Below are 26877 nucleotides of genomic sequence, written 5' to 3'. Positions count from 1 at the left end.
GGGGGGGGTCCGCTCTATATGTGTTTGTGATTTCCTCATCCGTATTGTTCCAAAATTACTCTCCATCATTCCCATGTGTGTATCTTCAGTCTATTCTTGTGTTGTCATTGTGTTCCTTACCCTAATTGTGTATTTAGTCATTGTGTACAATTCCGTGCTGCAAATCTTTATATCCTAACATCAAGTTGTTATGGTGAAACCCATTCTACCCTTTCCCCTCCATCCCTTCCCTCTATTAATTATATATTTACATTATCTTTACTTAACAATTTATCAAACAAAAAATCCTTAATCTATCAAACTAATGTAACCCTATAAAGTGTTCCCCTTGTTACCCTTACCCTCCTCAAGGTTTTAGCTTCCTTGTGTCCTCCTATCACTCCCAGACCCTTCCCTCCATCCCAGACAAGGATATTTCTCCTCCTTTCTACCTGTCATTCATATTTGGTCATATGCAATATTACCAATTAATATATGGAAAAAACTACAATTAATTATATTATTTAAATTTCTCTATTGTTATCAATATGCATTAATTATTTCTGGTTTCTTTCTAGATTGTTATCCCTCTTTATTAATTTCTTATATTCCTCTGACTGTCTATACGCTTCCCACTTTTCCCACACCCTATCGTAATTTGTCTTAATGTCTGCATCCCTTGCACATAATTCCTCCATGTATCTTATTTCTTCCATTATGTTCCCCCAACTTTCTACTGTAGGTAATATTGTGGACTTCCATCCACGTGATATACCTACTCTGGCAGCCGCCATTACAAATCTTAGAATATAATTTTTTATCTTTTTTATGGGACCTGGATACAATGGCAAAGGTGCCATTAAAGGGTCCTTTTCAATATTTGATGCTTCCACTGTACGATATATTTCAAATATTGATTCCCAGAACTGCTGTATTCTCGGGCAACTCCACCAGATATGCAAATATGTCCCTTCCTCAACATTGCACCTCCAGCATCTATCCGATTTTTCTGAGTTAATTTGCTTAATTCCTTCTGGGCACCTATACCATCTAGATACCATTTTATAATTTTTTTCTTGAAGGAATGTGGAGGTGACAGAGCCATGGGCCAAGGTAAATATCCTAGCCCATTCTTTCTCTGATATTTCTCTTCTCAGATCTTGTTCCCATCTTTCCATGTACTTTGTATGTCCTTTGGCCTCCTCCTCCCGCAACAGGCCATATACCACTGACAACATATGCGTGATAGGGGTTTTACTCATGCACAGCTTCTCAAATGGTGTAAATGGTCTATTCAGGGTCTTGTGGGTCCTAAGGCTTCTTATATAGTCTGATAACTGCATTGCTTCAAACCAAAGTTTCACATTAATTTGTCTCTCTGGTCTTAACTCTATTTTCAGCTCTTCTTTTCCTATCTCTAGAACTTGGCATAGTCGCTCCATGGAACTACTCTCCATGTTTAAGAAGGGAACCACCTGCATGCCTGGTGGAAATTGAGGATTTCCTATGATAGGTGTCAGGGGCCCGGGTCTAGAAGATAAATTATATTTAGTAATGGACCTATCCCATACCTGTAACACCGATCTGACCAAAAATGGTAGGGTGTTCCCCTTGGGTCTATGTTCTATTGGCAACCATGGGACTTTAGATTAGGGTTTTTTATGATAATTACCTTATAAGCTATAAAGGCTAATAACAGAGCTAATGTAACAGATTTGGTTCTTTATTTTTGAAGACAAAGAGCAATATGCAGAGAGAAGCAACCACACACTTTCTTTCAGGGTTCTGATTGCTCCATGGTGCTGACTGGAGAATTGTAATTGGTTGTGAGTTACTAAATGCTATTGCTGTTTCCATTACTTTTACAGGTTTTTTTTTCTTGTTTTAATATAAAACACCATATCTCCACCTATGACATTTTCAAACATGTCATATTGCTATTTAGTAAACAGAATCAAACTGCAACATAATACAATAATATGTTGAAACCAAAGACTATTGTAAAGTTTGCCACAAAAGAAAGAACCAAAATCATACACATTGTGTAAAAGCCTAATATGTGCACCAATAGGCATTCATCAGACTACCGTTATATTCACAAACTCCACCCACATAAACAGTGCCATTTTATATAATAGGAAAAATCTGTTAATATTATATTTCAGGTAGCATACTTTCAGTATATATATATACACCAATGTATTAATAGTACAGTCTGTGGTCCCAGTAGTTTAAATAATAGCACCACACACAGAACAATAAACTGTAAACTACATTTCCCCCCTTACCTTCACGCGGCTAACAGCCTCCTGTGCTTGCATCATCCTGATGTTTTTTGACGGATTACGTTCTGACAATAGCTGAGTGGAACCCAAGAAATTGGCTGCAAAAATGATTCCATCGATAAGATCCTCTGGCTCACAGGGACCAGGCACTAGAATAAAAGAATATCCAACAGTTAAGATAAACTAATAAAATCATTGATCAATAGATTTTTCTAAAGCTAGCTGCAGACAAATGGTGGTCAGGTATGCTGTACGATCTGACCACAGACATGTATGTCCAAACTGGCTAACCATATATACGTTTATGGAGGAAGGCAGAGAAGTACGTAAGTACTGCATTACTTGAAGTACTTCCAGCACTGCATTATCTCAGAGCTATAATAATATTAATAAGCCAATCACTTAATTCTCCCCATGAGAAATCTTCACCAGGTAATGTCTGTCAAGTACAGGAGTGCCTGCAGACATGCTGTGGCTGCCCAATAAATGTGTCCTGAACCTATGGGACATGGCTGATTCTATGAGGTTTCTTTACTAAAGACAAATAGGCTGTTCACTTTTAAAGGGAATTTGCACTTTACAAGGGAAATTTCACTTAGTTTACTGACTGTGATGAAGCTCTGCTGAATTCCATCATCCAATCATGTGCAAGCAAAAATGCTGTTTATTTTCCTTGCATATCATTGGGTATTCTTTGCAAAGTGAATTTTCACCACATTCAAGTTAAGGGAAAATTATCTTGCAAGTCAACAGCCTATCTGCCTTTAATAAATCAGCCCCAATGTCTGTAAACACCTGAATTGCTCGGGTGACCATTGTCTTTGTGAGAGAAGCAAATTAGAAACGTTAAATTTTTACCAGAAAAGAAGGTAATGGTAAGTCTTCCAATCGGGCACTTGTTTCTCTAACAACTGTCTAAGACAGGAATCCACTAAAGAGGCTTCCTCACAGTACATGTTTTGTCTCCAGGACAAAAAATTAAGGAAAATCTCAAACAGCAAAAAACTCACTGACAGTGGTATATAAAACTTAAAAACCTTTTGACTGCACATACACTTTAAGGCTAAGCCTGCAGAATATCACCTTGTGTTATGCAGGTACAATTCTGCCCAAGCTGTAAAACCTATCTGAGCGGGTTCCCCACCAAGGCAAGCAAATTATATCAATGGGATGTCATGGCTGAAACTCTGGATACAGTGAAAGCATTGTAGCACCTCATGAACACAGAAGTGTGTACTAAGCCATTCAGCTCTGGTAGTTGGGGACCCTGTAAAGGTAGCCTAAATCTGATAATAACATTCATCAAGCTATTAGTAGTAGTAAGCCTGGCATTACTAGAAGCACACTTAGAACAAATAGTAAGCATTAACTCATGTATACAGTCAAAATGTTTTATGTCCCCATTTCCTCTGATAAATTAATTTTAAAATTTCACTTATATATACATATTTATTATTATTAAAAATGTAATGTGTGACAAGAATATAGCTGCATAGTTGATTCCCAAGCATTATTATCCTGTTGCCTTAAAACAAACAAAATATGTTATTCACATTTAATAATTCTCCTCCCACATGCTTCCTATTAGACTCATCATTTATGGTACCTAGTGGATTCGCATGGTGAACCTTGCCCTTTTAAATTATCTGGACCCACACACCAATGAGCTAGGTATTGTCCAAATAATATATCAACACAGTACCATTTATTTTACTAATCTTTTACAACACAAACAGCACTGTATATGTGTACAATTTAATTAATTCCTTTGTATTCTAAAATTTAAGGATCAGCCTGCAATAGCGAACACGCTTGTTTCACTTGTCCTGATGTAGGGCACCCTTCTGCTGCTTCCCCCATGATACAGAATAAATTAAAAATTGGCTGTCCTTGGAGCACAAGCTTAAGTTTTGAAAGGAATCCTGCAAGCTGAAAGGCTTTACCCAACATTGTTTTGAAGATATGCATAAAGATAATATGGCAATCTCCACTAGTGTCTCATAGGAGTAAATGCTGAATGTGCAACTCAGATAAAACATTTCAGTTATATAACTTACATGATATGTTATGTATGTAGCACCTGACTGACACGTTCTGTTTGCTTCGCTATTCAAATGTAACTTGAAGTCATCCTTGCGCACCAAATGGTTATTGCTAATTTGAGTCTGAAAGGTCATTTGGTACATGCAAAAAGACATATGCTTGACTGCAGCCACAAAGCCAAAAGCAGCATGGATTCCCCTCATCTCATGATTCAGCTGGAAACCTGCTCTTGTCCATTGAATCATTTATTTTTCTAAATAGTGTTCAGTGCTAAAAAATCTACAAGCTTTTTATTGCAAGATCACTGATATGTCAAACTACAAAGTGGTCTAAAAGAGAGAGGGCTTTCGGATGATTTTGTATTCCTGGTACGCACTCATTCTGCTTGGCCCCTGTAATGTCATCTAAAAGACCTTGTTTATACAGTACATTAGATTAAAGCAGCATGCCCATCATTCTGTTCCATAGTTTGGACAAACAGTTTGTAACCTGCCATAAAATACCCTTTTCTCTGAGTAGAAATGCTGCGTTCTGACTCACACTCCAGTGCTCTATGCTGCAATATCTGAGTAATAGCCATAGCCCTTTTGTAAGACTACCAAAATGAAGGTTGTTAGTACAATGTGTATCTGACAGCATATCTATTTTAGCTGCTTCAACTGGGCTTCAATAGACTGAGGGAAATTGTGTTTTTTATAATGGCTTAAATTTAAAGTGTGTGTAGTTTACAATTGCAATATATAGCAATAATTAAATTAAAGCAAGTTTTACAAACTGCAGAACTTGGTTCCTGCAGGAGAAGATGCTCAATACTTACTTCATTAGCAACCAGCAAGCCAGAACTCTAGTTTCTTCAAGCAGTTCAGTACAGGCAAAGTCTGCAGCATTTGACACTTTCGGTAGTGTTAAATGCCTGAATACCTTGCCACATGCCACGTTTCCTTCTGCTGACTCCTACGTCACTATTGAGTTCTGTATTGACATAGGAGTTGACATGAGGAACCATGGAGCACAGAGGAGGATGTAGGCATTTGACATTCCAGCAAGTGTTAAATGCAGAAGCCTTTGCTGGAGCCTGTAATGCTTATAGACAGCAGACTTTGGACTCTCTGCCAGAAAGATAAGAACTTAGGTTTTGTGTTGATAATAAAAATATATAAGATATCAGCTAGAAAAATATTAGAGCGGCCACCATTTTTAAACAAATATATCCATCCTTATTTCCTTTGTTGCTCAATGAACAACTAGGCATATTAGAGTTAGTGGAAAAATAAAAGATCTACTGGCAGGATCAACAGCTGATAAAACTATGCTACAGAGAGGAAACAGACTGTGTAAATGCTAATAACAGATTGCATAATATATGTAATTATTTAAATTTTGTCTTTAGTTACACTTTAATCATGGTTTTAATGATAGGTCTAAAAATGTTTTCAACATCGAAACAAAAAAAGACTACATTTTTTATATCTTGCTCTGTTTGGGTACACTTTGTAGAGGATTGATCATCAGTGGATGTACATAACTCTAATAAGATTAATTAAAAACTAAATTGGGAAAGGTATATACTATAAAATAATATTCTTACTCTTAAGAGTTTTTAATGCTTGCTATGTAAAAATGAATTTAAAATGGAAAAATAAATAAGAAGCCAAATGTACTGATAGGCAGCCGTTGCTGAACGTTTTTTGGAAAGAAATGTATTTCAAATCAAATGATTGCATATTCTGAAAAGGGCCATAAAAGTAAAATTAGGATTTGCACCTGCAAGTACTCGGTGCATTTCAATATGAAAACTGCCTTACAAATAAATAGGCAAATGTTGTTTGTAATTGACCCACAGCAGTGGTAATATGGCATTTTGCCTATGCTGTTTATGGAAATGAACAATTTCCACATAGCAATGTAAATAGTCACCAGTATATGATAGAACTCATAAAATATGAATGCATCTACAAAGCTTTTAATATAAAACTTTCTTTCATAAAACAGGCTGAGAATTCAGCTACAAATTCTAAGTGTATAATTTACAGACACGTTGGATAAGCGTTTAAATTTCAGATGCCCTTTGATATTATGCAAGTTAAGGTATCCGTGTTTAAAGATTATTACCAATGCAGAAATTATCTTTTTTTTTATTGGAATGGCATGTGGAATGTTAATGATGTTCTGAATAAGAAATGAACAGAATAGTGAAATAACTACCACTAACACTCTGCAGAGAAAATCAGGCAGGCTGTGTCATTTACTCTCTATTATTTTCTGGGGTAAATGTGCAGGCAGTATAAATCAACATTTATACACAACTATTCTGTAACTGTAAGATTTTCCGAAGCCAACATGAAAATGTGCAGTTTCATAGTAATGAAAACAATAACATAAAAAAAATTGCCTTGTATTTTTTTCTGAACATACAAAATGGAAATCTTCTAAGCACTCTTCACATCCACATTTATATAATATATAAATATATATAGTAGTAATAATCTATTATAAATATATAATAGATATATATATATATAATATATAAAAAAGACAAGCTTTCGAGAGTTGACCTCTCTTCTTCAGGTCAGAAGCAATCTTGACCTCTTTTCAGACTATACATATGTTTGCTGTTTATAGGGTTTTTATGCCTCTAGATGCTTCCACATGTGTGTAACCATATAAAGGAACCCTGTCTTAAGAAATATGAATGCTATCATTGCTGACATCCTGGCTGCCATGTTAATTCTCTGGCTTCAGTGCTTTCTGAGTCTCAAGTTTCACGTGAAAGGTAAAAGCTGGTGTAAACTGCCCTTGTCTATAATGGGACTGGTTAACTTAATTAAAATTATTTGGCTACCTCGACCAGCTCTCTCTACTCCTCCCTCCCCCCTCAAGAAATATTTGCCCTCTAAATTTCAGCAATCTGATTTTTTTTTAAATGAGTCATGGTAACTCTTTGTCGCCTGACTGATTGTTAGGTAGGCTTGAGCAGCAGCAAGTTGAGCTGTATGGAGACGGTAATGGATAAAAAAAAGTGCACCGTGTCTTTTTGTGTTTGAGCAGTACCTCAAGAATAATAAGGTGATTGCATGAAATTAAGAACACTGTATCTCTGTATTGCATTACTTATAGGAACTACATCAATCTTAAAGAACATGTGCCTGAAAAGTGATTGACTCACAACTTTCATAGTCAACAATGAAAGAAAAAAATATTTTAGTATTGTAAGGGTTATAACAAAAACGATCTGTGCATTTTGATCATTACTTTACAGCATGGTTTTGGGAGCAGGCTGTTCTCTGTTCTGCTAGCCTTGAACATGGACATTTGGTGGAATGTCCCTTGATGTCCTTATACATCTAATGCAGGTCTATAGAATCTACATTAGATGTAATGAAGTTCGACGGTCCTTAGACTACTAACATGAAGGAAAGAAAAGCCTACAGGGAACAGTCTACCAGCCCAAAGAGAGACAGCGGGAGCCGGGATCAGGTAAGTATAAGTGCTTTACTCTGGTCTCCTAGACAAAACGAGCACTGCAAGGGTAGTTTTTTGCTTTGCCTGGAGATGGGCTTCAAGAACTACTTCTTGTGATACTTTAAAAGAAAGATTGTGTGATGATATTATTGTAGAAACCAATCTTGTTTGAAAAGGTATGTAAAATATATGTAAACAATCTCCAATTCCTCATTTATGCCTTTAGTTTAATGGACTAGTTACACAATTTATAGCATTCAGCCAATAGGGTGTATCACCACATAGTAAAGTGGTTTTGACTTCTTCTTGCGTCCAAAAGTGATTGTCAATATTCTATCAGTAATCTGTAACCTTCCCGATTCTATAAAGTTTTGTTAAGATTTTGTTTCCATTTCCATAACATAAATATAGGGAGCGCAGTATACCTGCTCACTCAGGAATTGCATCAGGATATCAGTCCACCTCTCTCCCATTTTGCCAGTAATTTGTTGATGTGAGAACCCCTGCTTATGATGCAAAATATATTTTGCAAACACACCCAATCCAGGTGCCGTGATGTCTCGCACAAAGCAATGTAAAAAGATTTCTATTACTAAAAAGTTCTCTTTTGAAAATCCAGCTGCATGGATTTCTCTGGTTTCAATCATTTTTAGTCACTTAGCTGGAACAGCAAGAGTCAGACAAGTCAGAACTCCTGATTTCCACACTTGTTCTAGGTCAGAAAATATATGAACCATGACAGCCAGTCAACTAACATTTCCAGAAAATTTCAAAAATGGCAAATTTCATATTTGCTTAAACACAGTTTTTGTTTAAAGAGATCTTTCAGGACAGGTGCTCTTATAAGAACACACGCACTGACCCTCACCTTACCCTTGCTCACCAGCACTGTGACAGATTCTCTTTAAAACCAAATTCCAGTCAGCTAAAAGACCTGGTTCACACCTGAGCATTTTTTAGCCTAAAGCTCAAAGCTCGAGAACACTCAAATACCAAATATCATGCTTTTAAACTGTGCCTGTCCACATAGGAGTGCTCAGTCGCCTGTAGCCTGAGGTCTGAAGCTCAACAAGGTGCATGAGCTATCTTTGAAGCAGAATGGAGTGTTTTTGGCCCCCACATATTTTAATGAAAGCACCTTTTCAAGGCTAAACATCCACCTGCTGCTCCGAAATACCTAGCTTTCCATTGGTTAAAACAAGCCTGGAAAAAAGTGCAAATAGAAATGCTACAAAATATCCTGTAAAGCTCACACTCAGGTGTCAACCGGGCCTTAAAAAATTATTAGGGTGTCCACTACACCCACAATGGCACTCCTCTTCTCCCAGTCATGCAGTCGCTGACCCTGCCAGTGTAATCAACATTTACAATGCATTGTACGTTATGGTGCAGCAAACCTGCATAGATTTTGGGGCTGGAGCACATGCAAAGAACATTAATGGCTGCCATGGTAGTGAGAAATAAAGTTAGTATTCCTCTGTATGATATCTGGCAGACTAATCAAGTGAAGCAGTTCCTGAATAAACGGGGGGTTAACTTCAAGGTAGATAATGCGGTAAACCCCAGTGGACTCACAGAAAATAATGCTCGTTGTTTTCAGCTTAATTAAGTCTTTTAGTTACTTGTGCATGCAAGTGACTACTTTATGAGTACTGCAAGTAATCACTTAATCAATGCTTGCCAGACACAGGAACGATAATTACTTACGCTTTCAATACACATCACCTTTTCTTATATAGGAAACTAAAGGCAGCAGTCTGTTTTATTAAGACTTATTCTTTTAAAAAAACAGTGATAGTTTTGATGACAGCACAAAAGTGCCAATCGTCTATTACAAAGCTATACACTGAGTGGCCAGTTTATTATGACCACCTGACGTTTGTAGGAAATTAGCTACAATTAGCTATAATTTCGCGCTGAAGTTGTTAGAGGGCCAGACCATTATAAATAGGGAAGCAGGTTGTTTACCCCGACAGTAGAAGTGATTTTTTTCTGAAGATTCCTCGCATCACCTTTCAACATCTCATGGAGTCATGAGGCAGCCCAACGAAGTCATCTCGTGGAGTTATCTCGTGGCCCAACGAAGTACTGATGGGGTGGTCATAATAATCTGGCCACTTAGTGCATGTACACTGAGTGGCCAGATTATTATGACCACCTGACGTTTGTAGGCAAATTAGCTATAATGTGGGGCTGAAGTTGCCAGAGGGCCAGACCATTATAAATAGGGAAGTAGGTTGTTTACCACGACAATGCGATTTAACAGCCTTTGAACGTGGGATGATTGATGGCGCTCGGAGCCATGGAGCGAGTATCAGCAAAACAGCAGAATTTGTTAAATGTTCAAGAGCAGCTGTTGTTAAAGTGTTTAAAGACTGGACTGTCAGCCGAAAATCTGGGTCTGAATGTGCGAATTGTTGCCGTCAGCGACTAGTCAATGTTAGGGCAGAACGGAGAGTGGCAAGACTGGTACAAGACAACAGAAGGGCAACAGTGCAGTGTCAGATTCCTCGCATCACCTTTCAACATCTCGTGGAGTCACCAGGTGGCCCAACAAAGTCATCTCGTGGCCCAACAAAGTACTGATAGGGTGGTCATAATAATATGGCCACTCAGTGTATGTATCCATTAATGAATCAGGATTTTACATGTGACAATTTTGCACTTTAGGGCACACGTGTTTCTATCTATGCACTCACATGCAAATATTATAAATTGTTTTAGTACATTATTTAATTTTAACTACATATTATTAAAATGTAACTACAGGGATAAAGAAAACGAAAACTAATCTTTGGTTAAAGCCAAGGCTATTGTATGTTCTACACAGAACGGTACTATATAAGCAGACAATGGGGTATGGGTAAAAAAATTCTCACACTGTATTATTAGCTGATGCCTGTGGAAAAAATACTTCACTTAAATATCCAACACCAGGTCTCATAGATGTCCCCTGTTCTGCTTTCCCATACTATTTACCCTGTATAAACCCTTTAAAGCTCAACTCCAGCCAAAACTTTTCTTTCTGTTTTTGGCACATTGGGAAAGGGGTAGAACACCTGTCAGGTTTGAATTTTGGTGTGTGACCTCATCAAAGACAACTCTCCTTACTGTGGGAAAAGGGAAGTGATAGGGAATCTCTTCAGTGGAGACACAGGGGATGATTTACTAAGAGCCTATTCACACCAAAATACGAAGGAAGTTGCAAGTCAACAGAGAGTCCATTGACTTGCAGTTTCAACCTACCTCCCTTGACATCCATTCTGGTTTTTGTTTTTTTTTGGGGGGGGGGGTTGCCAATCTTTATTTTAATTAACATGTTCTGAGTGGACCAACATCTATATATATTTTTTTCTTTTGCTTCCGTTGTGCTGCCATTACATCCATTTTTGTTCCACTACGCTAAGTTGCACTGAAAAAATGTAGAGCATGCTCAACTTGCGTTAGCATCCATTGAAAAATGGATTGCAACGCAATGGATCTGGTGTGAATGGGGCCTAAAGGCAAATAGGCTGTTCACTTTGGAAGTGAATTTTTCCTTAGCTTAGAGAATGTGGTGAAAATCAACTTTGCAAAGTATATCTACTCACGTGCAAGGAAAATAAAGAAAACAGAATCCTTGCCAGCACATGTTTGGGTGATGGAAGTCAGCAGAGCTTCACCTCATTCACTAATGGTAAGTTATTTGGCAAAGTGAATGGTCTATTTGCCTTTAGTAAATCAACCCCACAGACTGCAATAAAATTTTTCTTTCTCAATAAAATGGAAAAGGGTTAGAACGTCTTTCAGATTATTATATTATTGCCTTCTAGGACAACATAGCTGATTTGGAAAAAATCTCCAATTCAGCTCACTTTCCAGTTCAGCTATGTTGTCCTAGATTGCTCACTTCTCCTGCCTTCTCCAAACTCTTCACCCCTTAGTGAATAACATCTAAAAACATGTTTATGGGCCTGTTTATTAGGTAATAACTAAAGCTTAACTCTGGGCACAAAAACTTGAATTCAAATATATTACTCAATAACCGCAAACTATATAAATCCCCATTGTGATTACTAAACCAAATGTGCAAAACTTGTAAAAGTAGCACTGACATCATCACTGTGCTGTGCACTGCCTGTGCAGAGAGCAGAGCTGTGGGGGGGCTCCACACACTAAATGCTGTCTGCAAAAAAACTACAGGAGACAAGACCAGTCACCCTGCACAAGGAAAGAGAGCAGCAGTGACTGGTCTTGATTAAAATAAGCTAATGTACAGAGGAAAAGATATGGATGAAATACACAAGGAACATCAAGATTCAAGTAAGAATACACGTTTCTTCTTGAAGTTCAGCTTCTAGATAACAAAGGGTTACTTATACAGCTTTTCTTTTAAGACACACACGACTTCCTTTTGTTGATATTGTCTTGCAAAAATTATTTTACATTTATGTAATCCATAAACAAAAAAGGTCAAATGATGGTGATGCCCAGCTGAGAGTGAACAGCACACAACTCATAAGTCCATCCCATCAGTAGTGCTTTAAAATTCCCCCCATAAACACCTTTAATGAAGCACAGCCTCTTCCTCAACCACTGTTTGCCCTCCTTCCTTGGTCGCTGTGATCTGATCTACCAAGAGGAGGGCTCTCAAATGTAAACACAAGAAGCATTTAGATGTGTGATTGGCTCTGTGCATTTTGCCTGTAATCTGAGCTCTCTACAGTTTAAACATTGAAAACATTGACAAATAAAATAGATGAGTAAGAAAAATGTTATTAAAACTTTTTTTTTTTTACATGTCAGTAAGTTCATCATCAGTAGATACAAAAGTAACAATGTTAATCTCGATCTCTATCTTGCATATGAATAGTGTTTATAAACTCTGCACTGGATGATTTGTTTTTTGAGAGAAGGAGCTTCTATAGCTGCAGTAATTACACAGCAACTCCTGGCTATCACTTTGACAGCCAAACATTTCTGGTAGTATGAGGGTGTGCTGTATCTACCCTGTACTTCGATTAGGTTTTTTTGGACCTGTAGTTAGGAACTGGTTACAATAATACAGCTTGAGTCTTTTTACATATCTCTCAAAAAAAAGCACTTTGTTAAAATTTCAAAATTCAATTTTAGGTGCATTTCCTTATTTCATATTTTTGCAAAAGGCAAAATTGTACTCACCATCAACAAAACTTGGAAAAGATGCCACCTTTTTGGTTTGCTGCAAAATTAAAAAAAAAGTAAATGTTGGCATGTAAAATATAGTGATGCACTGCTGGTATCATACAACTCCAACTGTTCACTTGTTAATAATAAAGCGATTGCTGAATACAGACGGCTAAACCTGCTGGACTAAATCTCAGGAAATGCCGTTTTCCATTTGGTAGGTACATGATTAGTTTGCAGAAATGACACTCTAGTGATCAAAGATAAATATCTTTGCAGAAAATATTGCTACATGTCACAGGTCTCTGCAGACTAGCATAGATTTATATTTAACAGAGCTGTTCCCTGACCTTCATTCCAGAATTTTAGTGATCTACTGGGAATGGAAACCTGTCACTCATCTACAATATATTGTCTGTCATGTTTCTGAAATGCAGGATGCATTGAAGTTACAATCAGCTCTGAAGTAAATACACCATCTTTCTTTCCTAAATCAATTCAGATAAATGTCCAAAAAAGTTTTTTCATTCATATACTTCTGACCACATCCTAGAAATGTTATTTAAAATGGCCCATGCATGCACACTTACATGCTGCAATTTTTAAAAAAATGTCTTTTTTGTTAGATCCTTTTATTATAATGGCTGGTAACTTATCTTGATACTGCACTCATACACAGTACTATAGGACCAACTACCGTGTTTCCCCGAAAATAAGACACTGTCTTATATTTTTTTTGGCTCAAAAAAACCCACTAGGTCTTATTTTCGGGGTAGGTCTTATTTTTTTTTTATGTCTACATGTATTCATGTACAGAAATATGGTTATCAGGCCAGTCAGGTGTGCCCTACCTTTCCAAGAACAATTTGCTAACCAATCGCTGGCCAGAATGAGCGAAGCATACTTTCACTATCGATTCCTCACAGGCGGAGTGCATTTGCCTGTGACAGGAGGCGGCGCTATTGAGGAGGCATCAGCTTATGCGGCTCTGCTCCCTCCGGTGCCGCCTTGCTTCCTCTTGTGCTGGCTTTGTTGGCACCGCTGATTCTCTCCTGCCTTTCCCGCGGCTCTTCAAGTTCCCCCTTATGCCAGCACTGGCCCTGGGAATGGTCACAACTAGGTCTTATTTTCGGGGTAGGTCTTATATTTTAGCACTTCCCAAAAATAGTACTAGGTCTTATTTTCGGGGAAATATGGTATGTATGTACACAAACTCATTATACGGTTGCCTACTTCCCACTCTCTTAATTTAAAATGCATATATAGCCTAATTTTTTGGGTAGGGTGGAGAAGTGTTGCTACATTTGTCTAATATATTTAGACACCAAAAGGAAAAATAGGTTTTTGTTTTACATACACTTTAAAGACAAGTTGTCCCAAACCTGTGAAATTTAGCATACAAGAAAATAATGCTTCAGTAGCGGTCATCTTCAATGAAAGCTACTTGCCAAAAGTATCAGTAGATCCAGAAAGTTAAGCAGTTGAAGTAATATGCAAAGCTTAACCTTTCCTTGACGCGCTGGCGCTGACTCGAGTATAAGCCGAGGGGGGCACTTTTCACCCCAAAAAATGGGCTGAAAATCTCGGCTTATACTCGAGTATATACGGTAAAGCTTAATGAAGGGACCTCCACTGATGGTGAACATCTCATTCATCCTATGCTTAACCCATGCAGGGCAATTATGGCTTTGACATTTCAATCTATTCCGGGCTTTTCTTCAACGTCATGACCAAGCCCTTACAGCTACTATTCCACTGGCCAATGAAGCAGTAAGGTGCCCGTACAGCTCCCGAAGTTGGCCGAGCAGCTCGGTCGAGCCGAAGGCATATGCTTTGGCTCGACTGACCCTAGGTGAAATCCGAAGTGGGCATAAAGGCCGGCCAAAAGCCTGCTACTGACAGTTGGGATGAACCAGGTAACCAGGGGACGCTGATCTGTCATCACAATGAGAACTCGGCGGAGCCGCCGTGATATCACGGCCGGCTCTGCCCAGTTCTCATTGTGATGGCACACGGCCGGCTCTATCCAGTTGTTATTCATTAGCTAGAGCAGGTCTCAATCTTTTAGATTGTAAGCCCTCACGGGCAGGGCCCTCCTTACCATCTTGTCTTAAATTGTATTGTGACTGTAATGTCTTCCTTATATTGTAAAGCGCTGTGCAAACTATTGGCGCTATATAAATACTGTATAATAATAATAATAGGAAGCAGTTGGGCAGAGCTAGCTGTCACTGCTAGCTCCGCCCAATCGTTGTATACTTTTTTTTTGCTGTTTTTATATTCTGCTCGGTACCTATGAGAATAGGCCAAACAGCACCCAGTAGCCTGCCGGAGGTTCGGCTCAGCCAATCTCCTTCTGCACTTCGGGTCAGCCAAACATGCTGAGCATGTTCGGCTGACCCGAAGCCAGCCGATGTATGGCTGATTTCAGCCGATGTACAGCGGAAATCAGCTGTACAAGCCTAAGTGAATAACCGAACAGCGTTTGGCTCACTTCACTTCGGGTCGGTTATACACACGGCTGCCTTCGGCAGCTTTGTGAATAACCCTGTTTATCTTTTAGATTGTAAGCCCTAACCGGCAGGGTCCTCATCAGCTCTGTCTTGAATTGTATTTTAATTATAATGTCTTCCTTATATTGTAAAGCACGGCGCAAACTGTTGGCACTATATAGATCCTGTATAATAACAATATATCAGAGAAGGGAACAGAAGCTTTTCTGGGTGATAAAAAATAACAGGCAGCTTGTGGTGTCAGTTCTTGGGCACAACTTTTACTTTTCAAGTTCAAGGTTAAAAACTAAGTAAATGATTACTTTAAAAAGGAGAGTTTGAACTTTAAAATTTGGCTAAGAACCTTGCATACAACGTGAGGGCGTTATCTCATTTTAAACACTCAGTATGAAATCCAGTCTGGTCTGAGCCAGTTTTGATTGCCTAGTGTGTGGTCCAACGCTGCACAATAACTTGCTCATTTGGCAAAGACCAAACAATATCATGCAGGCAACCTAATGGAGGAAAAATATGATTTAATTTTTTTGCACAGCTTTTTGTATTTGTATATTTTGCAGAGATCGTAGGCACTTTTTTCAATTATTTTATTTAGAAATGTTTTGCTAAATGTTGTCATGACTGAGATTATTTGAATTGTCATTTTTCTTTTTTTTTTAACAAAGTCACACTGCTGCTGATTCAATTATTTCCTCTTATACGATGGGCATCTAAATTTATTTTACCTGTCACTAAACTTAACTGCTCTCTGGTACAGACATAATGACTTCCCAGCCACTTTAATACTCAGGCTAAGAACACTGGGTAACCTACTGAATAAATAAGCAGAACGGGTCATAAAATTAACAGCTCTGCCTTTGCTCTTTTCATACAGCTTCCCACAAGGCTGTTCCTAAAAAGAGAACATGCACCCACTTGTGAAGTAAGGCAGTTAAATATTTTATTTATGGGCCTAATAATAAAAAAGAGGCAATAAATATAAATTGAATGAATGGAAAGAGGTTGAAGGGGTTGAAACAGAGGAATTAAAACAAGAACCTTTTTAGTAGTAGTGAAATATACTGGCATAAACGGAAGCTTAGATTTTCACGACTTAAATATAGTGGCAGCACCATAGCTATCATTATTACAATCTCCTTGTCACTGGGCACAAGGACATCTGACAATTTTGCTCTACATGGTGGACAATATTAGTGTCAACATGGACAGTGACTAAGCTATGAGATGGGAATATAGTACCTAAAATAGAGCTTTTTAATACATAGTTGGACTGACTTCTAAAAAGAGGACGAAAGAAAGTTTGCAAGCTTACAATATTATACCTCCAATTAAGGGGGAGATTAAAAAAAAACAGAAAAGCATGTTTAGTACAGAATCATGCATTAAATACAATTACCTATAAACATACTTTTGAAGATACAGCACAAAAGAATGTAATACTGCAGCAGTTTCCATTAGTAACATGTGTGCATAGCCACATGACAATCGGAGGAGGTAGCTCTAAAACATTCTCAGTAGGCTTGACCCATGGATGCATTATGATGTCAATCAGCCTTCATGGGTAAGGGTTGAGAGGCACTGATGTCACTGGTAGGCTTTACCTCCAGTGCACACTTTGAGCTGTAGTGTCAAATGCACTGCCATTTCATAGCAGTGCTAGTATTACAGTCGACTTTAATTACTCAGATCTTGCATATTATATTAAAAAATTATAACTGTGCTGATTATCAGCAAAGGGTTAAATGGCATGCTCAAAGGTAAACATCTTACGTGCAACTGAGCCACAAAAGATTGCAGATCAAACATGAAGTAGATAAATTACATTTAAAGTGTACCTGAACTCTTCTCAAATATGTTAAATAGACACATCCAAAAGCAAGTATCTCTATGTTCATACAAGTTCAGATTTGACTCAAAGTACCGCTGAAGCCATGAAACCCAATATGCTCTGTTATGCAACTCTGACTTCATCTAGGTAGTCCATCTAAGGTGGCCACACTCCCACTCACCATACTTCTCAGCTAGCCTACCATTCTAACAGGTGGCCTGACTGACTAATAAGAAGGCATGGGATGGGGCCTCCAACAAGTGATACCTTCCTAGCAGGTGCTCGATGACGAAGCTGAACCTTTTAGAGCTATTTAAATTTAAAACATTTTTCGATATTCAAAGTCACTCTATTTTCAGTTTTGGATAGAGCAGGGAAAGGTTGAAATCTCTGACTGGTTTTAAAATGTGTCCCCATTGAGAAGATTTTTATGTCAGGTTTCAAATGCGTTCTTTTTTCCCTGTTAACAAGATTTCCCCCATTGAAGAGGCTTTCCCTCACTTCCTATTTTGTCTGAACCCCATCACTTGGACAGTAAATGAGGGAATCTTCCTATTTGGGCTTTCCCCTAATTTCCTGTTTTTTCATATTCCCAACAAATACAAAGGCAGTGAGAAAACATCTCCAAAAGGGCAGACACGGCAATAAGGAGTTTAGAGATTCTAGTCTTTTCTTGTTCTATTTAAATCTAGAATTAATAAATACATGAATAAATAACTGGAGCTAGGCTTTAGCAAGATTACAATGTGCAAGGTGGTAAGGGAAAGATGCTATGAGGATAATGTGGACAGTAAGGAACTTTTGACCACATTTTCAATCTCTCACTCTCTACTGGAATATTTCCCTCCCCTCTGAAGCATGCTCTGGTTACCCCAATACCCAAAAAACCCTCAATGGACCCTACTGACCTCAATAATCTCAGACCAATCTCCTTACTCCCTTTCTCCTCCAAACTCCTAGAACGCCTCATCTACAGCCGCCTAAGTCGCCACCTCGCTGATCACAATCTTCTCAACCCCTTACAATATGGCTTTCACCCCCTACACTTCACTGAAACCACCCTCCTAAAACTCACTAATGACCTACTCAGTGCTAAAAACAAAGGCCACTACTCCCTACTCTTGCTATTAGACATTTCTGCTGCTTTTGACACTATTGACCACCTGCTCCTCTTCAAAAAACTCCAGTCACTTGGGCTACAAGACTCTGCTCTCTTGTGGTTCTCCTCCTACCTATCTAAGGGCTTCTTTAGCGTCGCCTACGATTCTAACTCCTCCCCTCCTCTTCCTCTTTCTGTAGGGGTCCCACAAGGCTCTGTCCTTGGACCCCTTCTCTTCTCTATCTACACCGCCTCCATTGGTCAGTTAATAACCTCACATGGCTTCCAATACCATCTCTATGCCGATGACACTCAAATCTATCTTTCTACTCCACAACTCACCCCGTCTGTGTCCTCTCGTGCCACTAATCTACTATCTGACATATCCGTCTGGATGTTGCAACACTTCTTAAAACTCAATCTTTCAAAAACTGAGCTCTTGATATTTCCTCCTGCCCGTGCACCTTCCCCTAACTTTTCCCTTGAGATTGTTAACACAACTATCCACCGCTCCCCCCATGCCAAGGTCCTAGTTGTCATCCTTGACTCGGACCCCACCTTTCTTCCTCACATCCAATCAGTATCCAAATCCTGCCGCCTTCACCTTCGTAACATCTCCAAAATATGCCCCTTCCTCACCAAAGAAACCGCAAAATTACTCATCCACTCACTTGTTATATCTCGTCTTGACTATTGCAACTCCCTCCTCATTGGCCTTCCACTACACAGGCAATCCCCCCTTCAGTCTATCATGAACGCAGCTGCCAGACTCATTCACCTAACCAACCGCTCAGTGTCTGCAACCCCCCTCTGTCAATCCCTTCACTGGCTTCCACTCGCCCAAAGGATAAAATTAAAAATATTAACAATCAGTTACAAAGCCATCCACAACTCCGCCCCACGGATATATCTCAAACCTTGTTTCAAAGTATCACACTAACCATCAGCTCCGCTCATCCCAAGACCTCCTGCTTTCCAGCTCCCTTGTCAACTCCTCCCATGCTCGCCCCCAGGACTTCTCTAGACTCTCTCCCATCCTCTGGAATTCTTTACCCCAACCTGTCAGTCTGTCGCCCACCTTGACTGCCTTTAGGCAGTCCATAAAGACTCATCTCTTCAGGGAAGCCTATCCTACCTCAACTTAACCGCTCGACCATCACGTTCTCAAACAATTCAACCCTTGCGCAGCTCCCTCCTCATGTATCACTTCCCCCTCCCTTTTAGATTGTAAACCCTCACGAGCAGGACCCTCCTTACCATCTTGTCTTGATTTGTATTGTGATTGTAATGTCTTCCTTATATTGTAAAGCGTGCACAAACTGTTGGCGCTATATAAATCCTGTATAATAATAATAATAAAGGAAACACTGATGTTAAAAAATTGTATTGTACTTAATACAACAATTATTGACAATGCCAATGAAAAATGAAGTAGCTGTCTGTTGTGAATGATCATCAACCTTCAAACAAGGAACATTTCCTATTGTGATTATTAATAGATCATAAACATCAGTATATGAAGCTTTGTACTAAACAATAACATAACTGCTTACCTCTTGCACATTGTTGTTATCAACTGGGCCATTAAGGTCAGAACGCTGCTGTTTTCTGGGCTGTTCTGCACTGTTACACACCTAGATATAAAAATAGAACTCTTTGTTACATATGTTTGAAATAGCCATCAGGAATACATATATTAGTTACCAACAAGTTACAAAGATGCCTTTCCTCTGCGGGCATATCTATATACACCCTTCAATCTAGCACTAAGACCAGAGTATTGCAGAAAAGGAAAATTATGGTAAGCATTGGATAAGAATTTTCCTGACTCCTCCATGGCAGTATATGAATGGTAAATAGCTAGCAACAAAAGGTGAGTGCCATAAAAATTTAAGTTTATTACGTGAAGGAGCAGACACCTAAAGTGAACACCCCATGTTTACTTTTGTTAAGGTGGTGGCTCCACTCAACAGTGTGAAAGGAAAGTGTGAGGTGATGATTAGAAGGCTGCTTTGCAAACTTTATCCCAGAAACCATAGGCCAAAACATAGACATGCTTCTTAAAAGAGTGTGTGGTCACCCTATACAATATTATTATTATTATTGTTACATAGTATTTATATAGCGCCAACAGTTTGCGCAGCGCTTTAAAATGTAAGGAAGACATTACAATACAATTCAAGACAAGATGTTAAGGAGGGCCCTGCCCCTGAGGGCTTACTATCTAAAAGAGGAGGGGAAATGATACATGAGGAGGTAGCTGTGAGGGGATGAATTATTTAATTATTTGATGAATTAATTATCCATGAGGCTTGTTCCCTGCAAGCCTCATGGATCACTCATATTATCCAGTCCATTTTCATCCTAGTAGATGCTTCTCTACTTGCATTTTTCCCTGAAGGGATGATGAAAAGTGTTTCCTGTGATTGTTTTAACCACTTGCTGACCGGAACAATTTCTTGATATTTGCACACACATAACAAAATCTGAATTATTGGCTAGAAAACAGATTCAAAAAGCTAGAAAACAATGATACATTACAATTGCAATTTTTTATGTCGCATGGTATTTGCACAAATATTTATCAAACCAGTATTTCTAGGATAAAATACACTAAAAGGAAATTTAGTGCACAGAAACAGAATATAATACCCAATTTTTTGGTAAAATATAAAAGACGGCGTCATGCTGGGTAAATAGACACCAAACATGTCAAGTTTTAAAATTGTGTGCGTCCGTGAAACCGCAAACAACTTCAATACCAAAAATTTCCCATAGGCAATGCTTTAAAAGCTTTTACTGCTCATCAATTTAGTGTTACCAGTGATTGTTGGCCCTAGAAGTATTGCTCTCACTCCGACGTTCACGACGATATGTAACATGTGTGGTACAATTTTTGTTTTTGCATGCATGTGGGGGCGGGGACTTTAAAAAAGTGTTTTTGAATTTATTTTTATTTTTTTTACTCTCAACTTTATTGCTATCACATAGGGGGATAAGAAGCCCCCTATGTAGTAGCAAATATAATGTGACAGGTCCTCTTTATGGAGGCGTAGACCCCTAATGTCACCTAGGGACCCCAAAGAAGCTGACGAAGCAGAGATCTGTTTCCCCAGCTCATTCTCCTTGCTCTAAGAGCTGCAGAATGTACACAGTGACACCGGAAGTGATGTAATACAAATCACTTCCGGGTACAGTGATCGGAGGAGAGATCAGCAGCTGGAAGCTTGCTGATCTCTCTCCAATCAGTCAGGGGAGACCCGTCATGCCGGTCCCGCATGGGGGACAGCAGAGCGCAGGGAAGCCGGCGGCGGCAAAGGGGAGGCACACAGCACCGCACTGTACAAGCGACCTGATGTCTGTACAGCTCTCGGATTGCTCGTATTTAAACAGCAATCGCCTGCTGTTTAAAATGATACCAAGAACAGCAGCAGCAGCTGTGTTCTTGGTATAACCACTTCAGGACAGGACTTTTTTTTACAGTTGGCATTCCTGAAGCGGTTAAGATTTTACCCAAGTCCAATGTCCATCTGCTTCTGTATCTTTGTAAGTGGGTAGAACTATTTATATATTAATGTGATATACTGTGGCCACCTTGTGGACAAAGGAAAAAAACAAGTTTGACAACTACCTTATACAGATAGAAGGACATGAAGGGTTCTGCACAACATCGAGCTCTCAGTTCATAAAAAGTAATGTGGACTGCCCTCACCTGTTGGCATAGGTATCTAGAGTAAAACACTGAAGGTTTGTTGATCTGAGGGGACACAAAGAGATCCACTTCCATCAGTCCGAATCTCTGCTGAAGTTGAGAAAATACTACCACTGAAAGGGTCTATTTGTTGTTGTCTACAGTGTGTTGAGACAGACAATCGAGTTGATTATTCAACGACCCCAGAAGGTAAGTGGCTGAGACGTTCTACAGCCTGACCTGGGCTTAGGCCATGATGGGTAAGGAGTGGCTTATAGTTCCACCTTATCTCTTTAATTATGCCACCACGGTTGTGTTATCTATCCTTAATAAGACTGCAAAGAGTGCGCAAAATGCAGCACTCAAATGCGGAGACACCATCTTGAAATGCTCCTTTTTTACTATAATGATTCAGATGATTAAAATCAATCACATGTTTCTAATCTCCCATTCTTTTCTTCACTATGAATAAGGGGGAAATATGCCACCAAACATTTCATTGTCTGGTATATCAAGAAGGAGCATTCAGCCCTGCAAGGTGGTAGAAGCCCTAGAGAAATCTCTTAGGGAATCTCTGATGGATTCTTTGATTAGAGATTATTTGTTGGTTCTCAAAATCTCTCTCCCTTGCTGCATCCATAAAGCAAGCTTCACAAAGGGATTTTACCAGTAGGGCCACATTAGGACAAGCCTAACAGGAACGGATTCTGTGCTGTGGACTTCATCATGAAACTTAAGTACTGTGTTGACATCTGGTGCTTGAAGATCCAATACAGTGGTCAGCATTCCATTTAGTGGACTTGTGTCTTTGCTGAGAACTTGTTTTAGGTTTGTTTTTGGATTCTTGCATGGCAGAGCTAAAACAAATTATGGATTACCATTTCAGACTCCTTGACAAAGATAAGTAACTCCTACTTCAATACCCATCCATATTGACCACTAAAAATCTGCTGGTCTTTTGGAAAGGCAGACTAACTCATCCTAGTCAGTGAGGTAGCTTTAATACAGGATTTTATTTAATGAGTATGGACCATCAGGCAGAGGAGAGCACTTTCTACAACCCCTCTTACATAGAGGACATGCAGGTTAAATGAAGAGCCTCAAGGAGGGGGAGGAATCCATCCAGGCCTGTTATTAACCAATCAGGCTGGAGACTGTTGTAGAAGCACAAGAAAATGGCTCCTTGAGACATAGCCCATTCACTGAAGGTGCCCACATCCTCCAACAGCCCTATCACCGCTGCTTACTACTGTGGAACACACCCTGTGTCTGCGCAGTTTGCTGTAACAGGGCATCAGCAAAGAACCATCTTATGGACAAAAGGACAGAAAATGTAGGATTTAATGAAAGAGCAGACTTATGGGGTACTTGGGTATTTTGGGGTCAGAGACTGCCCATTCACATGCAGCCATGGAGTGGTCAGGAAATCGCAGTTTGACCTCTCAACATAATGCTAAAGTTTATTAAGAATAAGAAACCATACATATAATACAAGCTGACAATTAAAGACACTACAGTAATTTACTACTTTATCATGCATACACTTCAATAGTGCATGTTGTTCAGAAACATCAGAAAAAAATCAATATACATTTTACCAGGCAAAACATATATTAGTGAGTCAGCGGGTTTCTATCTGAAATTATGTTTGTGAGATATACAAAATATGGCTTCATGTCTAAGATAATTACATTCTTCATACTCCTTGTCCAAAACAATTATGGTAATTTACTGTCACACACCTGACATTAGCTGTCCTGGCCAATTAACTTATCTGGTTGGCTTGCTAATTCATGGCAAAAATGATAAGCGGACCCATTGCTTTTGTTCTGCACATGTCAGCAACATTTGTACCATGGCAAAAATCACAACAGCTTTATAATTACACAGCTATCGAAAATTTACTTCAACTTAGTGACCAGTCACAGAAATAATAAAGCAAAACGAGTACAAGCTGGATTTTTCTATGCATGGGTAGAGGTAATTTGTGCACACTGCTGTGCTGGCAGGGATATCATTTTCAGTATCATAGACAACAGAAGACTGGGCTGAACTGTCTTTTCTGAAGCTGTAGAAATATAAAACAAGTCCTTACCAGTGAAGTATGGCAATTACATTATTAGATATCTCTGCTCACTTGCTGCCAACATTCAGGGTTTGTTTACACTACAGTGCAATGTGGTAATGAAAGATGTAATGACGTGCATTTCACTGCACTGCTGTGAACAGAGGCCAGAAATAGCATTAGGATGCATTTTGGGTTCGGAAACAATCTGGTCTGGTCTGGCGATAATCTGGATGTGGTGTGAATGGGCCCTCAGAGACTCATTTGAAATCAGTTGACATGCAAGACAAAACATACAAAATGCAGCTTTCTTCCAATGAGTAATGCAATGCATTGGCAGCTGTGGGCCCTACTACAAACAAATATATTGTTTCAGTTGGAAAATGAAAGCATATCTAAAGGCAAACTTTTTTTTCACTTAGGATAAAGTAGTGGAGAGGTAAAACCGCTGTCAGTTTTTCTGTTTTGTTTTGTGTTTTTTCAATGCCGTGTTTGTCTCATTAGAGAGCGTTCCCTTCACTTCTTATCATGTAGATTCAACAGAAAGTGAAAGAATCGTTTTCCAACTTGGGGGATATCTGCTGTAGACAGATGACATGGAAAAAAGTGTGCCATCTGGAAGATTTCCCCTCTATTCCTGTACTGGTGGCAACTGAAAATTTTGGGTTCACCCTCATTTTTATTCATGATGACACAGGTGATCAGTACAATTAGAGAGTTTTTCTCCCTAAAGGTGCCCATACACCTTACAATTATCTGCAGATTTTCTGTGGTCAGATGGAAAAAAGTGCAACAGATTGGCCCAGTTGGAGATTACTCCATCCACACAGTTAGGTGTAGATGGAGGAATCTGTTGCACCTTTTCCATCTGACCACAGAAAATCTGCAGATAATTGTAAGGTGTATGGCCCGTTTTAAGCTGCCCACACACCTTACAATTTATCTGCAGATTTTCTGTACAATTTATCTGCACTTTTTCCATCTGACCACAGAAAATCTGCAGATAAATTGTAAGGTGTGTGGGCAGCTTTACAGGGATGCAGGCCGGAAAAAAAACTTGCTTATAAATCAAAAACAAATGCCTTTAGTTATACTTTAAAGTGAACTCTGACCAGATCATGCACAGTAAAATATTTACGTATTCTTAACCGTTTCGGGTGTCACCTCGGCTCAGTCAAGCCGAAGCATATGCCTTCGGCTCAGCTGAGCCGCTCAGCCGCCTTTGGCTGTGTTACGTGCAATAGTGAATAGCCCGTACAGAAGCCCTTCGGTTCGACTGCACCGAACGGCTCCAGTGGCCGAAGAGAGCCGAAGCTACAGCTGGATCCTTCATCTCCTTTGTGAATAGCCCCCTAGGTGTTTCTAACTGGTCCGCATTCATGCACACGAATAAAAAAAGGACAGACGAGGCACAGCCACAATTTGAGTCAAAAACAATAAACTATTGTTTTGGACTCACACTAAAGCTGGCCATACACCTGTAGATTTTCTGCAGATTTTCTATTTCAGATTCCTCCATCTACATTAAACTGTGTGGATGGAGGAATCTCCGGGTGGGCCAAGCTTCAGTATCTTGCTAGTCGGCACCGCTGGCTGTCAAAATACGTGAACGGGCTAACTAAAAAGATACTGAAGCTTGGCCCAGTGGGAGATTTCTCCATCCACACAGTTTAGCATAGATGGAGGAATCTGTTGCACTTTTTCCATCTGACCATAAAAAATCTGCAGAAAATATATAGGTGCATGGCCAACTTTAGTGTCCCTCTTTGTGGAGGAACCTCTTCAAGAACGTCCTGAGCACCCAGAATAACAGCTTCATTTAAAATGTGGGTCTCCTAAAGGAGCAAGGATCTAGCGCCTCTTTCTCCCTACTCATGCCCAGGATTCATGCACACATCCATAACAAAAAAACAGCGCTTTTCTCATTACAGTGGTGTTTTCTTACAGATCAAAGCACAGCTGTGTAGTTGTATATGGGCCCTTGCACAAAGCTGCGTAAAGATCAGTAAACTTGTGCTGCATTTAGATCCATAAAAAGAAAAAAAATCAGCTTCCACAGTCCTACATATGGACAATATTTTATGCTGTACACATGTAAACGTTTGCGGTAACATTTACATGTGTACAGTGTACAGCACAAACGCACTCTATTTGAGCTGCCTAGTGTCCTTCACTGTAGGACACAAAAGACCTGAAATAATAAAAAGACATGAGATAAAACTTAAAATAATGTTAAAGTAATTAAAACAAATTACATAAAAGAGCCTATGTGGGTTAGTGTAGTTTTTTTTAATATAAACTACACTAACCCACCCTTTCTACCCCTCAGCTGATCTTCTCTCAGCCTCCCACCTCAGCATCTGTGTTACCTTAGCAGCACAGCTGCATCCTACACCGCTGTTTATACCCTCTCTGGACTAAATTCTCTTTAGCGCTAAATGTGCAGTGAGGCCTACTAGAAATATATAGGGCTATATTCTTAAACACGAGATGCATGGGAGATGGCTCTATACATCTCTTTGGAGGGGGTTTTTAGTGAAGATTACTTTAGGAGGGCTAGGAAGGTTGGCTCAATTTTTAATGAAGGCAGAGCTAACCTTTAAATTAAAATTAAATTAAAATTTGCACACAAAGAAAATACACTATACAATACAATACAATAAGTGTACAATACAATTTTTACAATAAGTCATAGACTTATTGACAGCCATAGTGTCAGTTTGTTTTGAAGATTCTGTGACGAGAGGATAAGGAAAGCTGTAAAACTGCA

At 39.1% G+C, this 26877-nt stretch overlaps 1 protein-coding gene across 2 annotated transcripts in view; it reads right to left on the bottom strand.

Annotated features, from left to right (window-relative positions):
* Nucleotides 1–26877, bottom strand: part of APBA2 (amyloid beta precursor protein binding family A member 2) — a 136902-nt gene that overhangs the window by 80735 nt on the left and 29290 nt on the right. For both annotated transcript variants that reach the window (XM_018552284.1, XM_018552285.1), the window contains exons 2-4: nt 19905–19985; nt 12930–12969; nt 2268–2413 (exon numbers count right to left, since the gene is read on the bottom strand). In XM_018552284.1, coding sequence (XP_018407786.1) covers nt 2268–2413; nt 12930–12969; nt 19905–19985 — 267 coding nt within the window. The remainder of the gene's footprint in view (nt 1–2267; nt 2414–12929; nt 12970–19904; nt 19986–26877) is intronic.

The sequence above is a fragment of the Nanorana parkeri genome, unplaced genomic scaffold (genome assembly GCF_000935625.1).
Source record: "Nanorana parkeri isolate BGI_ZX_2015 unplaced genomic scaffold, ASM93562v1 scaffold82, whole genome shotgun sequence".
Lineage (NCBI taxonomy): Eukaryota > Metazoa > Chordata > Amphibia > Anura > Dicroglossidae > Nanorana > Nanorana parkeri.
Note: the sequence above shows the minus strand (reverse complement) of the source record. Positions and strands in the feature narration are given on the sequence as shown.